This window comes from Ambystoma mexicanum, chromosome 4p (genome assembly GCF_040938575.1).
Source record: "Ambystoma mexicanum isolate Mex_15411 chromosome 4p, UKY_AmexF1_1, whole genome shotgun sequence".
Lineage (NCBI taxonomy): Eukaryota > Metazoa > Chordata > Amphibia > Caudata > Ambystomatidae > Ambystoma > Ambystoma mexicanum.
Window position 1 is genome coordinate 600,869,277 of NC_090927.1, and position 18,827 is coordinate 600,888,103.

At 47.9% G+C, this 18,827-nt stretch overlaps 1 protein-coding gene across 1 annotated transcript in view; it reads right to left on the reverse strand.

Moving 5' to 3' along the window:
• BMP5 (bone morphogenetic protein 5) overlaps nt 1–18,285 on the reverse strand; it is a 736,485-nt gene extending 718,200 nt beyond the window's left edge. Inside the window, exon 1 of the mRNA XM_069606148.1 lies at nt 17,222–18,285. Coding sequence (XP_069462249.1) covers nt 17,222–17,708 — 487 coding nt within the window. The 5' untranslated portion in view covers nt 17,709–18,285. The remainder of the gene's footprint in view (nt 1–17,221) is intronic.
• Nucleotides 18,286–18,827: the final 542 nt, after the last annotated feature.

Consider the following 18,827-nt stretch of genomic DNA (forward strand, 5'->3'; position numbering starts at 1 on the left):
CACCACACACCTCAGCTGCCTCCTATTCTTGCCTTTTAGGACCCCCACACTGGAGATGAAAAAGATGTTCTCTCCCTCCTCTTCGTCTGCCTCCTCCACCTGGGCGTCCTCTTCACCCTGTTCCACCTGGGCAACATTCGGCGGGCGACCCCGGTGGAGGAACCCGGACCGGGCCAGGCCTCTAGGCACCATTACAGGCATGGCTGCCTTACACACCCTCGAGAAGTGATCGGGCAGCCCACACCTTCCACATGTCTTTCCAGCCGCTGGGCATTCCGTCGGGGTGGGACAGGACGTATCCACACTTTTGGCAGGACTCTCCCAATCTTTCGGCTCTATCCCGGGGCCCAACACCAGATCTTCCGACGCCTCTGCCACCCCGCCACAAGGCACACACTTCCTCGGTCTTGACGGAGCGCGGCCCAGCCTCCATTCTGGCGGCCCACACCTCGGACACCTCATGGCACTGCCCCAGTTATAGGATGTGCTGGAGCATGATGTCGGGATCCCGTAGGACCTGTCTTCTGATATTGCCCGAGGAGCACGCCTGGATAAGCATAGTTCTAATCATCTCATCCGCATCGCCACATGCACAGGCCAGTGACAGGCGCCTTAGGCGTCCGTAGAAGGTGTCCAAAGTCTCGTCCTCTTTTTGTTTTCAAGACAACATTACGAAACGTTCATAGTCCACGTTGGCAAGGGGCAAAAAGTGTGCCTAAAGTGGGTGTGCAGTCATAATGTCGACATCAATAATGTCGACAGTCAAAATGTCGACAAATTAATGTCGAAAAACAATAATGTCGACAAACAAAAATGTTGACATTTTTCTATATTTTTTCGAAATTTAATTTATTGTATGAATAAATAAATAAATAAATATATATATATATGATGTGTTGAGTATGAGGGGTGGTTGGGGGGGTGTGGGGGGGGTGGCAGGGGGGTGTTGGGTGAGGGGGGGTTGGGGGGGGACCCCCCATAGTAAATACTATTTTTATTTATTTAATTATTGACTAAATAAATAAATATATAATTGTTATGTGTTGAGTATGAGGGGTGAAAGGGTGGTTGAGGGGGTGTGGGGGGGTGGCAGGGGGGTGTTGGGTGAGGGGGGGGTTGGGGGGGACCCCCCCATAGTAAATGATCCTTTTTTAGGTTATTTATTTATTGAATAAATAAATAAATAATTGGTATGTGTTGAGTATGAGGGGTGAAAGGGTGGTTGGGGGGTGTGGGGGGGGGGGTGGCAGGGGGGTGTTGGGTGAGGTGTTGATAGTTTTAAGGGTTTATAGTCATAATGTCAAAAAAAAAAATGTCGACATTTTTTTTTCGAAAAAATGACTTTTTACATTATAAGTATAGGATGTCGACATTATTATTTTTGACATTTTTTTTTCGAAATTTTTGTCTGTCGACATTTTTTTTTCGACATTATGACTATAAACCCCTAAAGTGCAGTCTTTTCCTGATCATAGGAGCCATCCCCTGGTGCAAGCGACTCAAAGATTGCCTGGACCGAAGGCCCTGCCGAGTACAACATGGTTGCCAACCTGCTGTCATCATCTGTCACTTGTGCGGCCCGAAAGTACATATCCAGGCGGTCAACCCACCTCTTCCATCTGGGCCCCAGGCTGGACGGCGGACCCGATACATCGAACTCCAGGATGGGCTGCAGGGCTGCATGCGCACGTGCCTGTGCCATGGCAGGAGGTCCTGGATGAGCAATCAGAACCACCACCGGCTGTGCTGGAGGCAATGGGGCCTGGGCCCCTGCTTGAGCCAGAGGAGGCTGTTGCACCGCTGCTGGTTGTCCGCCGTCCTGATCCTCAGAGTCACTCATGAGCTTGAGCACACAGGCACCCCCAGCATGAAGTTTGGGAGCCGCAACTCAAACCTCCACCACCACCACACAGTCCCACCACGTCCGGGCAAAACAAAAATGTCCAACATGGGATGAGCGATGGTGATGACACGTGTCCCCCTTCACAGGCAATCTCATGCAGCACAGTCACAGCCACCAGATCTGGTGACTGCCAAGATGCCGGGGACGATGAAGTATAGCTGCAGCACTCCTCCCTGATGATGAAGAGGATGAAGAACAGCAGGGTCAGCAGCCTGATGATGAAGAGGATGAAGAAGACTCCAGCCTTCAGCTGTTCCAAAAATTGAGTGAAGAAGGACCTGTGGGCTATGCAGGCTCAGCCATCGTAGCCCTCCTCCTCGCTTGCACTCGACGTAGGAGACCCAAGATTTGAAAAAAAATAAAAAATCGGTCATTAACATTGGCATGCAGGTATACCTGCCTGCTAGCAGGATGTCCAAAAATTAGGCCTGGATGCCGTTCACTGCCCAAACCGGAGCTCAGTGAAGTTCCACGGCCTGAAATGTAAAATGGCCGCCAGCCACGTGGGTGGTGCACGGCCTATGGCTCGAAACAAAATGTCAGCACGATTCCGTTTCAGGGAAAAAAAATTTGCAGATATATTCACCGCCGGGCCCAGGCATCATCCCACCTTCATCGCCACTGTTGGGGGTGGGTCAGAACCCCCAGCGTTGCCCGTAAGCTCCCTGCACACAAAGGACTCACTCGCCACACGTCCTTCTGGCTCGGGCTTCCCGGTCGCTCTGACGCGGCCGGGAACGCCCCGTTTATTTATGCTGCACGCGGCGACGTGCAACATCATGCCGCTGCGTGCACGTCCCGTCATCAGGAAGCGCCACACCCACTCTCTACCAGTTTTCAAAATGCCATGGAGACCCCCCAAAATGTTATGGTTGGCTGCGCTCCTGGCTCTGAGGCATTGCACTATTGACTATGGCCATGTACGAGCATGGGAAAATTCATTCATTAAGCAGAAAGATCCCTCTCCCAACACTGTTTAGTACAACATGGCAGGGGCTTTTGCAAACGTGCCGAGGGACCCTGTGACCTAAACCACCCAGAGAGCCATGGGCCAAGAGATGGGGAGGCCAGTTACCCCCTCCCCCAAGTAGGAGTGCACCCATTACACTCCTAACCTCCAAAACTTTGAAAGGGCCAGCCAAGGACCTAGCTTCTCTACAGCCCGGGGCCGAACAAAATGATCCCGAAATTAAAGGCTCTCCACGCCCTGACAATAGCTGCTGGAGGGCATCGGTCAGTGATTACAAGGGGGAGGGCAGGGAAAAGAAAACAGAGTGTGGGAAACAATTACAGGGCACAGCAGCAGCCCAGCTCTCGGAAACCCCGTGGAGCATGTCCTTAAGGAGGCAGCAATTGACACTTCATAAACTGCTCATTTCGCAGCTCTTTGGACTCCGAGCGCTGGACTTAAAATTACACCCTTGCAGCCTCGCCCCTCCCGCCCTAGCCTCTCCAACACCCTGCGCAAGACATAAGCACTGGAAATAATCACTGCGAAGCCTTTTGCAGCCTTCGGCGCAGCGCGGCCTAGGAGAGAGAGCCGGCCAAGGAGACAGAGATGGATCGCGGCCGCCCCAGGGCCAGGGGGTGGTCAGTAAATGAGACGCGCGGCCTTTCAAGCAGCGTACATTGCAATGTAATTAAAGGGCGATTTTCGCACAAGCCCTTCGATCTCCTCACTTCTAGAGGATACATTTTCAAACGGGTGCTTTTATTTGCGGGGCAGCTTTGTTTTCTATGTTACGCCGATTGCAGGTGAACGACCAGGGAATACACCACTGAATGGCTGCATTAAATCAGTTTTTTAAACAGGAAAAGGTGTAATTATCACAACAGTCTGTATTTTCTGGGGAGCACATTCTCTGTTGGAAACCAGGGTCCAGTACTACTAATCTCCATTGCCTCCCAGTAGTCCCATGTCCCATGGCAGTGGCAGATATGACTGGTCCCAAAGGACTTTAACTATGTTTTGCATGTTTGAGGACCACCTTACAAATACCGCACATGCACGTCAAGCTGAGGCCTTTGCCGTGTAAAGGTCCTGCGGGGCTTTGGTACAGATGTTATTACAGCCCATATGCTAATTAACCCATCCACTGGTCACCAACAGCCAATAGAGGCCCTTTCTCCTGACACGTAGAATGCACGTTCCCATATCTAGAGGGGGGACAAGGGTGCACCTGTGGCACACAGAGCATTCCATGAATGGGGGCGTTGGGCAAACCAGATAGTTTCATACTTATCCACGTATGCAAATATTTAAAAAAATCCATGTACTGAATTAGAATCAGCTAATTTGTTTGAGAACTGCTCCCAGGGTGTCCTTGATGGGGAGTAACAGGGCTGTGAACACTGGGGAGCACCCCCTCTCTCAGGCCACAGTCGGGACCCTGAAAAGCCCCCTGCGTGCTGAGGGGATTGCTCTAGGCAGGCATCGGAGGAGAGTATCCATCAAACATGAAACAATCATTTGCCAGCAACTATAGTCGCATGTACTTCTGACGTAGTTTATTTCGCATTTGCATTGCAAGACTAAACAAAAACAATGGGTGAAAACGAAATGCTAGTAAAAACTGGAGAGCATATGTCCAGCACCGCACAAACGGGGAGAGCGGGGCCATTGAACTGTGCGGTGCATATGCCAGGGTCCTGGGCCTTTCAAATTCCAAATTGCAACCCTGCTCCCATCCTCCACCGTTGCGGACTCAAGAAATTGATGCCAGCCAGAATGATTGCCAACTGTAGCCTTTACCGGGCCATTCGTGCACTATAGCTCAACATTTCGCCCATGTGATTTCATGGGAAATGTCATCATGGAAGGTGGCATCCCAGAGAATGATCACAGTAATTGACTTAATTATAGGCACTGCTATTGCTCTAGGCACCCATGCATGCCATCATTGCAGCACATTTTTTTATCTGTACTCGTGTAGGTAAAGGCCCACAGAATAGAGCATTTGGATATAATATTTAGGGGACTTCAGATGATTGATGTACCAGTTGCAGTGTTCTGTGTGCAAGCCACGTGTGTATATCCCGGATGAGCCAGCAAAGCTCTTCGTCCTTCTACGACTAAAACATGGGTAGTTTGAGTTGGGCCATAGCCTTCTTTCCGAGGGAAAGGGCTGGAAAACAAATCTGATATGACCATAAGCCAACCACCAATCACCAATCAGACAAAACTGGCACCCCTATCTCCTGAATGATGGGGGAGGGTGGAGATAAACAAGGGTTTTGTGTGGATGGGGCAAACCTTAGTTCTAGAAAAGCCCTGTGGGTCCCCCCTACTGCCCGAGCCACAAACCAGCAGGAGGGATTCTTACCCAGCCATGGGCCATGCAATAGGAAAGGCTTGATAGCCCACAAATGCTGTAGTGTGTAGCACATTTTTCTTATCCATTAGAGAGAACCACAGCTCACAAGAGACAATGCAAGCCAGGAGCAGTTTTCACAGGCAATTCAGCCTGCTGTCTGCACTGTACACATTATCAATATTAGTATTGTATATGGCTCAACCCTGGGATCATTTAAAGCATGTATTAGTGAGGCAAGTTTTGTGCGGCACACCTTTAACTTATCAATTTAAGGAAAGACAAATAAGACACAATAGAGTGATTTGCCCAGGATTACATTGATTGATCAAGTGGGGGAAGCCAGGATCTTAGCCCAAGGGTTTTAGTCACCCTGTGTATTGTTATTTAAAGTTCACACTACACATTCTCCCATTTCATTTTTAGTGTTGCACCAACATGAAATGCAATTTTTATTATTTGTCACAATACCAAAATCATCTAAATGGGCTCGTCCATTCCTGCTTCCCTTCCTTTTCTGTGACTTTCCTCCATGGGCATCCTCCTTGGTTACCATAGCCAGAAATCTTGGGTCATCTTTGACAACTCACTCTACTTTATTCTGCAGACCCTAGAGTTATCTTGGGAATCTAACTTCCAACTGCACTTCCTCTCCTTTTCACAACTTCTCTCGCAAAGGGGATGCAACTAGGGCTCTAGACCTTTATAGACTACACTACTGCAGCAGCCTTTCTCTTGTCTCTTCAAAAACCACCCTCCACCTTCTGCAGGTGAACCAAAATGAGTCCCCACTGTGGGATGTATTGACCCACTCCGCTGTGCTATGCGGTCATCACTCTGATAGTTATGGCGCAAGAAACAGCAACAATGGCGGCAAAACTCTTGTGCGTGCCAGAAACCTACAAAAACTGCATACTAAACAACAAAAAGATGGATGCACAATCTGCCACCCATGGTGCATGTGTGGTGGGATAGAGCACACACTACAGAAAATGTGCCAGTGGGCTCCATGACCAGCAAACAGAGATCTAATGAAGCAAGTCCTAAAGTGTAAAGAGTAAAACATTTCTTCATAAAAACTGGATTGTCTGTAAACTGACAGCTCATGTCAAAATCTGTGTGCAGTACCCTGGGCTACCTGTGAATGACAGCTGTCAGATGAGCTCCTGATGAAACTTCAAAGTATTTAAACTAAAAGTCTGCCGGATAAGCAAACATAAAAGGATTGTTGCTAAAAGGAATATAGGTCTTAGTTGTGTTTTTGATCCCACAGATTTAAAGCTAAGAAAGTAATGTATTTATGTGATTTTATGCAACAAGTTTGGTTTTTGCTGGATGTTTAATGAAGAATAAATTAGCCCGGCTGAGTTGCAACCCTTTGGAAGTGGAAAAACCGGTTTCTTCCAAGGGGAGGGTTTATCCTCTCAGCAGAAACTCATTGGTAGATGATAATTGTGGGTTAGACCAGACTCTTGTCTACAGAAACAGAATGAACAATAGAAGACCCTTCAGCCCAGGAAACAGAGGTGTGAAAGGGGTCGTAAACTTCTCCTGGAAGGAACTCCCAAGGGAGGGGGCTGCTCCTGGACTCCAAGGAGAGACAAAGGGGCAAGACCATTTGCTGTTAAGCATGAACAATGAACCATTTTTAAAGACTCATAACTTGTGATTCAAAGTGGTGAAAAATATACAAAGGACAGATTTGTTAATCTAATTTTTGGCTGCACGTTTCAAGAGGCGGTAGAACTGTGTAACATATTCTGGACAGGAATGGCAATATATGTGGTTTTATGTGAACTGTGTTAATGCTAAAATTATGAAACTTTACACACACATCCCTATGGTAAACACACACATTTGTGGAAAGTTGACGAAAGTTTGGAAATTGTGTTCATAGTGAAAAGGACAACATTCTGTAGAAAGGTGCAACAAGATCTCATAGCTGCGGGATTTTGAGGAACAGCTACTACATAAAATATGGAATGTTTGTGTGTGATTTGTGTAGAGGTGACCAATGTAGAAATATGTATTTAGGATAAAATCCGATTTTGAGACCAGTGGCTAAAGGGAGGTGTCTAAGGACTGTAAAGCAACCCATAAAATGTGACATCATCTGGCCTTGATCCAATCACTCAGATGCAAGGCGGAGATGAGGTTTTGATCCAATCCCAGCTCACAGGGACCAGCTTAGTTAAGCCGGCCCATACACCCATTTTGTGATGCAATTTGAAAGGATAAATAGTGACAGCTGACAACACATAGGGACCCACTGATCCACTCACTTTCCTGATTCCGGAAAAGCACTCTGATCCAGCATTCTACATCCAGCTTTAACATCCTTCCAGATCCAGATGCCAAAGACTCTTGCAAGCAGTAGTAGTAGAGAACTATTGACTTTCTGCAAGGCCTAAAATCTTCAAACTCATTCTCGCAACCCAGTGAAGCGCTGCGGTGTGGGAAGGCCTTTTGAACCAGTATCCTGAAAGTCTCTGGCTTTCTACCACAAGGCTTACCTGAGGAACTCGCTATCCAGCTGATTGAAATACCCACAAACAAGAAGGACACACCGTGTGCAAATCCGGCGACCAGCCTAGCTGCTCCAGTCCCACGCCTGGTCCTTCCTTGACAGACCCAATCCATGACCAGAATTTACGGTCCAATTTAATTACTTATTCTGTGAGTATTAATAGGAAGAACAGTGACCCATAATATATCTGCATTGTATGATCCCAATTTCAAACCCATCCCATCTCTAATTCAGAACCATAGTTTTGCTAGAAATATCTTTGTGCCAACTTTTTTCTCATCTGTGTTGTTAAACCCTAAATTCTTATTGATTTGATTAAGAAAAGTAAATTCCAGGAAGAAATAGATTATCCACAACCGGCGGGTTACGCTGATCACGTGATTGTAAAATCCATCTGTGGCATTCGCTTTTTCATAGTCATAATCTAGTATAATCAACCCATCTGTCATTTTCAAAAGTACATTTCTGTTTTCCATTCTTGCGCCTATTTTGCAAAAACGACTCTTACTAAAAACCTCTATAACTCCCTCAGTTTTTATGATAGAAGCGAAATTTCCTACTTGTACCTAACATCCTTAGCTATCCATAGAAACCAAAACTGCAGTGCAAAACAGTGCGATTCACCCGTTATAGTGGATACTGCATAAGGAAAAGTTTGCCAAGAATTGAAGTTCTGAAAGGTTTTTACACGTGTGAATTAGCTTTAAACTGCTTCCCACTTGGACTTTGAGATTTCAAATGTTTTATTTTGATGAAATCGTTGTTTGTGATTGTTTGCAACTGTTCACATCGGCTCCTATAGGAATTTATAATAATTTTAAGTATTTTTGACCACATTTGGTGTGTTTGCTCAGCCAATTCCAAAGACAATTTCAAAGCCATTCGGACAGCTGAAAAGTCAATTCCGTTTTTCTCTTGTGTTTGAAGGGGCAAGGTGGGAGTTATATTCTGTTTGATTTGTGCTATTCCTGAATACCTGCTCTCTCCTCACATCTATTTCATTGCCTATTGGGGGGTTGAGGGGGGTTGCAGGAGGAAACCCTAACCATAGTGCCATCTGTCCAAACCAACTCAAAAGTATTCTTACTCAGTGTTCTGTCACCCCATTGGTGATTGTTGATTAACTATTAAAATATATTGCGATTTAAATTCTAAAATAGATAAATAAAAATGTACCTTTGCAAACTAGCCTGATTCCTGGTTCAGTGTGACCAGGGGGGCGGGGGTTCAGGGGGGGTCTCAGGAGAAGGGTGTGATATGAGTGGTATATCGTTCAGAATATTGAACTTATAGATAAAAATAAATAAGGGTTTCATCTGCGCATAGCATGCTGGGCGTGACTTGGGTGTGTGCCCGATTGAAATCACTTACACAACGCTCATTCTGTGCCTTAAACCTCGAGGCCACTAACCCCAGAATGACATTTCTGCATTGGCTCCCTATTTTCCCTGTGATCTCCTTCAATGCTCTTTGCTCTATACACTGGGTGCCCGATGTCCTTGGCCCATGTTGCCTTCAACATAAACTGTCTACACACATCAAAACCACTGCAATCCTCCACTTCCAGGCCTCTTGGGGTCCACAGAAACAACAAGTAAACACTTTTTATTATGGCCCTTAGTGTTTCGGGAATCCGCTTGTAATGAATTAGAAGAGCCATTGTCACTTTGAAAAGTTCAAGGACTTGTTGGCTCTTAGTCAAGAGCCTGCCCCTACCTCTCACAAGTCTCTAGCTCATACCTGATTAAGGCAGCACCTCGGGCAATGCACTAGCAGGTCACTGCTTAGGCCTTTGGTTCCAATTGTCTTTATTCCTGTTGGAGCTTCACTAGTTTCTCCCCCTCACGTCCTGGCTCCTGGCAATTTAACTAACGTACCACTACTCGTGTTATTCTCTGCTACCTGGCTGCGCCTGGTTCATGGGGTTTATTTATTTATTTATTGCTATACTTACAGCCAAACGGCTTTGCACATAAAACATGAAAACAGTAACAACTTAAACAAACCTTAAGTACAACAATAATCACATATTTGGTTAAAATCATGGAAAGGCTGCTGACGTACAAAATACTAAAATCGTTAAAAAGAGATAAAAGAGGTACATCGATCAGTGACACGATGTTGTTTTCAATATTAAAACTCCAAATGATCATTCCTTAAGAATGTCAGCACATTTCCAGTAAAATTTGAACATGTAATATATCAATATATGATCACATCCCTCCATAAACAATGACCACAACGAAGATACATCAAGACAATTTAAACTACTGTCATACGATCTGAGATAGCTAGTCCCTCAAGTGTTGCAAGCTCTCACATTCAATCAGTAAGTGTTCAATAGTTTCAATTGCTACAGTGCCACATAATCAGCAATATCGCTCTTCTTGCGCCTTACCATGGCAGGCACCTAGGGGAATTAATGCTTTGCTTATATAGAACTTGAGTAGCATATATTGTCTGGCTATCGAACTATTTGAGTAAGCCAAAATATAAGACGGTTTGTTCAAACAGGTGGAACTATAAGCACAGAACGAAGCACTGTTACATTTAGTTTTTAGTGTTACTAAGTTTTGCTCCTTACTAATCGCGATGAGTCTCGCTTTCAATCGAGATTTAACGGCCTGTGCATCACCTTCCCGGGTAAAGTTAAGGGACTCAATACACCACTTTGAATGGAGAGCGAGCAATGATCCTATAGTACCCAGAGATTTGCAATTATCAAGCTCAAGGAAAGCACACAAGAAGCACACCATCAGTGTTCTATTCCGAAGCCACCTTAGGTGTTCGTAAAACATTACTGATTTCACAATTAAGTCATACAAAGTCCCATTGAGTTCAAATTCTAAGTAGACATATTCAATGGACACAGCTTGCAGTAGGGAAAGCAAACTATGCAGGAGAGTGCACTCAAAGCATTTCAGTGCTGCAACATATTGGTAACCCCAAATTTCAATTCCATTAAAAAGGACAGGGCGTACCTTTGCGAGATATTAAAGAAGAATGGTTTCTATGTATTGCATGTAATCTTGGTTTAAGACCAGTGCCCTTATGGTATTGCACTTGTTAGGCTCAGCCTGGCTGTAAGCATTTCCCTTTCGTTGTTGGGCATCTGTGTGTGCCTCTCTGGACTGCCCACTGGACTGCTGCCCCCCATTTCCCTGAGCACTTACCAGACTTGAATGTGACGGTCAGTCTCTCCTCCTTAACCCCCTCGCCCCAGCTCATTTTTGGTGCCGCAAAGTAACTGTGTTTAACTGCGTTTCACTGCTGGCAGCTTACAAATAAACTAGAAATATATGAATAAATAAGAGCAGCTAAAATAGTGCTGTATGTAGATGTTCCAGGAGGGGTTGTAGCGCGAAGTGCAACATTTGACAGATACAGTTAAGAGGAAAGGGGCACCCTTCACCAAATAAGCCAGAGGGTGGTCTGCTGAGGGGTGTAAGATGTCTTCCTACATTTCAAATTGGGGACTGGTCATAGCAATGCTGTCTGGTTCTGCATCCTATCAGTCACAAATATACAATCGTTTGGAGAAAGGGAAAGTAAGCGCTAACCCACAGAGCAGGGGCGCCGAGTATGAGGGTGTTCTGGGGTTGGGGCACCCCCGGGAAAGACTATTTTTGTCAAAGTCCCTATACTTATAACTGTGCGTTTTTTATTTTATTTTCAATCCGGGACTGGATTAGGCTCTAAAATTTGACCGTGGCCAACTCGAGATGTCTTTAATCTCTCTTCTGGGTTGTAAATGTAGGGTAAAGTCACCTGCTTGTTTTCATTGTTTCTTGCAGCTATGCAGCTTCTAAGTGTGCATTATGTGAATACATGTTGCCGTTCCAGAAAATACAAATAAACACGTTAGAGATATCAACCAGTGGTTTCAATATAAGAAAATAGTTTCAGTTGGGAATGGAGTGTATAATATTTGGTTAAACTTAACAGCAGTTGGCTCTAGCAATGAGCAATCTTCGTCAGCAAGTAGGATTTTGCTTTGAACCGATTACTGCATCCCCTGCTTTGCCTGCTGTGGTATTCGATAAATGGCTTCTTACAGTGAAAAAAAAAATCCGTGAAAAAGAGACTTTGCTGGCTGCTCAGAGTGGAGCCCATTTTAAGACACTGCCAGCTATAAAATGGCTGTCATCGGATGAGATCCCTTGATTTGTCCAAAGTAGCCAGAAGGTGAGGTGCCCATGAATCAGCGGTTACTGCTGGGCAGTGGGGTGCCAGCAGGCCAGTGGAGTGCCAAGGCCCCTGCCCAGCTAGTTCATTAGCATGCACAAGAGAGCAAAGTGGTCAAATAGAAGTAATAACCAGTTAAAGAGGTGATGAGACGTGGGGCCTATTATACAAAAGCGTGAGCGCGTTTATAAATCAGGGCCGCAGTCTGTTGGCCTGCAGGACAAGAGGGGGCACTCCTACCACAGCGGTAGCGTTTAGGGACCCGTGATTATCTGCGAGGGGTATTTCGTTTGGGAGTGCTCGCACACGTTTGTTTTCAAACGAGTCATCGGATTTCGGTTCACCCCAAAAGTATTGTAAGGGTGCAAATGATCAATAATCCCTTCAGATGGTTGGTTGTGTATGGGGTATACATATTCCATTAAACAGGAAGCACGTCTTATTGAAACTGGAGTGTTGTGGTCAAGGGGTGGGTCACACAACTCCAGCATGCACCTGCATACTCTGCGGCCATTTTATGCACTAGAAACACTCTAAGGGCCTGATTTACAACGCGTTTTCCAGTGGGGATTGCCCATTCAAAAACGCTTTTGTAAATCAGGACGTAATAATCCTCCTGTAGCTTTTTACTTCAACTTTTTTTAAATATTGCGACAGCAAAAAAATAAAACTTTTGTTTCTCCAGATCTAATTACATAATTACATTCCCCTTTTAGTGGCGGAGGGGGGGGGCGATCTCGGGTCATCTCCCGAACATGTCCCATGGGCTCCGAGCCCCCTTGCTGGCCCAGGATGTTATGCCCACACGAAGTGCAGCACGCCGTCTGTCAGTAGGACCCCTTCCCTTCTCTCACAACAGTAAACATGGTGTCCTGGGGGAGCTGTGGCTGAAACATTGCTTCCTTGCATCACCTGTCTGCTGAAGATGCATAGCTCAAAAGCCATGTTCGGCCTCCAGCTAGAATCTGGCAGATGTGAAGGGCTTCCTGCGAGATGTAAAGACTATTAGCACGCAGGGTGCCTGGAAGACGCGGACCATTCACTGAGATGACGAGGAATGTAGCGCTGCCTCTGGGCTAATCAATAAATCGCGCTCTTCCTCCGCTGCTTGTGCGTTTGGACTTGTATAGAGTGGATTTATTTCATTTGAAGCCACACACGGAAGCATGACAGTGAAAACTAAACGAGAGCTACTGAACAACATGCGATCCACATTCTGCTCAGTTCGCACAGTGCATGGGACAGTGTGTAGGTAGAAAGACAAGCAGTGAGAAGAGCAGAAATCTAAAAAGGGAGCGAGAGAGAGAGAGAGAGAGAGAGAGAGAGAGAATGGATTTTAAGGCCGCACAAATCAATATTTCAGCAGCAGCAGATTGGCAATATCGGAACTCATGGACAGGATATTGTTGCCTTGTGTCTCATGTCAGACCACTGGCTGTTGCTCTAATTATCTTATCTTAAAGCCATGATCGCTTTTTTTTATCTGCATCCGTCCAGTGCGAATTTTAATTTGGAGACACGCTGAAATCACCGAAGCTGTTCTTTGGATCATCCAACAGACCGTGTGGTCTCTGATTGATCCAACTGCACGAAAGTAAATCCTGCACTCGAATATATGAGAGCCAAGAAAATCAATTGCACTGTTTCTATCTATACACGTGCAGCAAACCCTGTGCATGCAGCTACAGCTCAAGACCACCTAAACCTGTATACAGAATAGCCCGGCGTCTAGAGAGATGCTCAAGTATAGAGCTGGGGAGGAGGGGTTGGTTGGCACGGAGAGAGAGAGATACCTACGTAGGTTCTTAAAGAGTTCTTAAATCAACTTCAGGTGTGTGCAACTGCACGCACTATTGGGCTGTGGTGTTTTCCTTTGTGCAGATGTGACTTCAAGCTGCGGGATTGGATTGTTGATGTAGCGCGGCATGCTGTTTTGACAAACTCCATCAAGGTGAGTAGCCGAAGCATGGCTCTGACAGGCTGGCTTTTTTTTTACGCATAACCACGAGCTTGATCCCGATGTCTGCTCGTGGTTAAGTCCCTGCTCTCGGGTGTCTTGATCCATTCGGAGAGAGGGCTTTCCTCGCCGGCTGCCCGGTGCGTGCCCCCGTCCCGCATCATGCGGGCCGGCCCTAATCATTTCCTTCCGGGCTCGCGGGCTGCGTGCGCCGGGGCTTCTGCTGGCACGGTAAAGACGGCCCTCACACGAAATGCGAGTGGTCATTCTAAACGGTGCCTAAGTATGACTAATCAAGGCGAGGCTGGGATCAAAAAAGACGTCCAAATCCCACAGTGCCCGGCCAATTATCCTTTAAACGCAGAATGTCACCACGGCAAAGGGTCCCCTTTTTCGTTTTGAAGTGTCATGTGTAATTGAAGTTGAAACTGTTCTCACATGTTTTCATGATGGTTTTCGTTCTCCTGTTGTGTTGCATTTATTAAAGGCTGATCGCGTGCGCCTGGGCCCAGAGGCCCGTCTATATGTGATATAGAAACACCGTCACAGGTATTGCAATAAAACGGCGGGTGCCCGCCGGGAACAGTGGCAACGCGCATTAATTCATCGATGTGTATTCGAAAGACGAGCGCTTTAGGGGACACTGCATACATGTGAACATGTTGGACTAAAAAAGAGAAACACATTTGTGTGACACTTTTTAGTGTCCGTGGTCACGGGTGCATTGCACATGCATCACATGTCCTGGACAGGGACAGCCAGAGAAACATGACTTAGCTGCAGTAACTATGTGTTCAGTTTTTCCTCGGCGACAAACAATGCCCGAGACTTTGAAACAAACAGGAACGACTAACACGTCCCGTGAGGAATGTTTCCACTTTAAAGCACACGCCTGGGTGTGACACTTAAATGATGATGATTGCTGACTAAGCGCGCCTGGACAAATGTCTTCAGCGTGAACGCACGCTTCCAATGTTCATCCAGGAAAAAGCTACTGTACTGTCCCCGGGAAGCGGCGGCGACTCCCGGGCGGAGCGCGCGCTTCTTTCCCTGTGAGGGGGCGAGAGCGTGACTGGCCCGAGTGCCGCGACCATATCTGCCCGCTCCCAGCCCAGCACCTCCGGGGAGCGTGGAGGGTGTTGCGCCGCTCAGGGCGGCTCTGTTTATTGTGAGAGGGCAGGACTGTGTTACTCAGCTGCAGAATGTGGGAAACCTCTGGCATCTGGAAACCCGACAACACCGATGTGACTAACGCCATAAACATATCAGAACCAGCGTCAATATAGGAGTAGGCGGTGCGCTGTGGGGACACATATCGCGCACACCGACGCCATGAAACGCTGGCACCCGCAAATGCTGTTTAGGGAGTGCGCCCAAGGGCAAAGTCGGGTTTTCTTGTAGGACCCCGGGGTGCTTGCACAGTCAGCAATACCAGGTTCCGATTCGATATTGCTCGGTTCCATGTTTGTGATATTGGTTTAGCGGGTCCTCGTCAGTCCGCGCGGGATTCAGCAGATTTAGCAAGTGCGTCACAAGGCGGCGCGGACTGGAAACTCCTTGTACAAAGCTCTCAACCATTTGTGTTGCAAAGGCGGGTGAAATCACCCGATTTTGTTTTTGGCGGGTGAGACGCCCATTGAAATGAATGGGAGTGCTGGAGGCTTGGCGGGTGAGTCAGCCTTTTACAAGGCGGGTGACACCCGCCAAAAGCGTGTGAGTTGAGAGCTATGCTTGTAGGAGAACGGCAAAGAAGGTTTCCAGGGAGCAGGTGAAATGCTACGTGCATTGCTACATCCCAGGCACTAAATACATATGGTGGGTCTATAGTGCCTGTTGAAAATGAGCGCCAAGAAGCGCTTCCACGACCTAAGCGTGCTTTAGCACAACCTAAGCGACAACCTGCATACACAGTTAGAAGTTTAGCAGCATGGATTTTGGTCTCTCTTTTTTCAATTTTATCGTTGTAAATGATGGTGTTTCCGAGACACAAGATGCTGCAAAGTGAATGCAGAGAGAGGTTACCAAAACATTCCAACGGATGTACGGGAATTTGCTTGAATGCAGTAACTTTAGTGCTGATACATACGGGTCCCTAATGATGTGGACCGTACTGCATTCAACGTTTAAGTATCACCTCGGTGAGTTATAATATTAATACAGACCTGGGATTCTGGTTCGAATTAGAAGTTTCTTAAATTATAATTTATCGCCTATATGTGCGTAACTCGGGCAAGCAAAGGGCGTTTCTTTTCTCAGTCAGATATATCCCCCTCAAAATGGCCAAATGTCAGTGGACCCTTTTTTCAATATTGTGTATTCAAGGTGGTCAGTGTTGATGGCAGGGAGCCCCGGGGCCCCTCCCGCTGCCCATGCCACGCCAAGGCCTCGGTGTGTGGGCTGCACCCGCAGTCTGGCTTCCCGGGATGCGTTCATGGCAAGGCTCACAGAAGCCCAAGGGCTTCCACCCTGAGCATGCTCGGTTTATTTACAGAATGGGGTGTACATTTTATTGACGCTCGCCTCCAGCGGTTTAATCTCCGCGCGGCCTTACTCGGGGCACCGTGTTGCCTTTACAATGTCAGCATCACGGCTTGTTGATATTGCACTGAACTTGCCAACAAAGGGGCACTTGTCCCGCATAGTCCTCTGAAGGTGTGAATCGCGGCTTCGCGGGACGCACGGAAGCCGTGTCAGGGTCAGTGCGCACCCCATTACCAAGATCTATAGCGACACCCCCCACCCCTCCGCCACTCCCCTCCCACCGCCAGCAGTGAGGCAGACATCACGTCAACACGCTGCCTCTATTGGGAAAACACTGAACTTTCCGAATTCTTGCAAATAATATTAGGTGGCATTACAGTGCTACTGCTTAATTGAAAAAACGGGCGTCACAGTCCGAGCTGCCACCTGACCGTATTAGTACTGTCCTGTATGTCTTTACCAAGAGAGGTGACACATCACACTTCATAATGTGTTCTGCAAATGTCAACAACATGTCTTTTGGGCGACGAGTCTTACACTCGGAAGACATTTCGTTCAGTAGTCGTCATGCACAGACATTGTAAGGGGGGGGGGGGTGTGAATGCGAAGGTAGATTGGAGCTGAACTGCTCACCTCGGGGGCAACTGTTTCCTTGTAGCTCAGCACCGCTATAATTAATGGCCTGTCCACTTCTGGCAGCCATACAAGAAAGCAGGCGAAGAGAGGGGTCATTTGGAGTCAAATGGCTGTAGGAGCGTTGCTAGAGTATGGGTGCTGAGCCGACCTTACACATCTAGTGACCGGGATACATACATGCCCAGGGTTACCCCCGAGCCCACAGTGACACATGGACTCACCTAGGTTCACGAAGCTCATGACCATGTCGGCGTCGTTGAGGAAGTTGGTGTCGTGCAGGCTGGCTAGCGGTGGGCTCTGGGTGCTGAGGGTGGTCGCCCGGTAGAGCTGCGCCCTGCGAGGGTAACCGTTGGCGGAGGCCGGCTCTGCCCTCCTGATCCCCCGGCTCTCGGCCACGGACCCCCGCAGGCTGAAGCCCAGCTCCTCCGCGTCCTCCTCGGTGGTCATGGCGTTGTAGAGGTCCAGCATGAAGAGCGGGGCCGACGACGCCTGCTTCCCGGGGGCGAAGGGCCTGGGTCTGTGCGGCAGGCCCAGGATGGACAGGATCTCGCGCTGGATCTCCCTGCGCTCGTGGTTGCGCAGCCTGCGGTAGATGAAGCTGGAGTGCACATGGTTGTCGCCCAGTCCCCCATTGGCGTGTCCCGTCAGGACCCAGCAGCTCCAGAGAAGCCCGACCAGGGCGCGGAGCGCCAGCTTGGCCTGATGCATCCTTCCACGCAGTCTCCGCAAGCGCACACCTGAACTCGACCCCCACAGACTCTCAGGGATGCCCAGCGTTCAGCATAGTGGCATGTGGAGACGCTGCATCTCGCCCACCCAAAGCCAAGTGTCCCGCGCTCCACTCGGGACTTCCAAAACGCCCTTCCCGACTACTGCTGCGTCTTCCCGTTCATGGTTCCCAAAAAGTCCGCGGACTGATGCATTCTTGCATACAACTTGAGCGAGTTGCCCTTACCCATACACAAGAAAAGGACGCGGCAGCTCCCCAGGGTGCCTTTCTGGAAGTGTCCACGCGCACCTTATGTCCTTTCCAAGGCAGAGCGCTCCTCACTTGGTCCCGATTCGGTCTTTGATGTGGACGCATGCAGTCACTTGGGCAGCCTCGAGTGGCTCGCGCTGAGCACCCATGCGAAGCCAACCATCAGGAGGTGTCTTGAACGTCACTCGTGAAAATGTCTCCCGAGTACTCCGGCCCTCCCTGCTCGGGGCCGCTTTGCTCCCACCCAAACAGTCACGCACCCACCGGCGCTCTTCAAGGCAGATCTAAGCGCTCGCGTAAGCGCAGCCCTGCTGGGAAAGACGAGGCATCCCATTGAAATCCGAAACCCGCAAGGCAATCATAGGTTAACCCCTTCAGCGGCGCATAGAAACCCGCATTGCACACGTCTACCTGCTACGAGGAACCCCACATTTAAAGGATTAGCTCCAGAACAAGGAAGAGCGTCACTTTGTCGCCCCTTTCTCTGAAGCAATTCTTTAGTACGTTTCGTTCATTTTTTCATATCATTTCATACAGAAAAACGCATGAAATCATAACTGGCTGTAATGAGTTATTTAAAGCATCTGTTGCACTTTTTCTCCAAGCGCCGCACAGCACGCCTGATTTCACTACAGAGTGCACTTTACATTCAGTCATCAGTGCACGGCGTGCACTGCCAGGCTCACTCGTGGCGGCAAAACAGGCTGGCCAGTTTAATAAAAAGGCACGCGTTGTTGATTTTAGTGTAACCGTGATCTTCTACGTGTCTTTGCAAAGCGGACTGCACCCTGCTTTTGTACACGTGCAATGTCTGCGATTCGAGTTAGCATAACACTAACACTGGCATA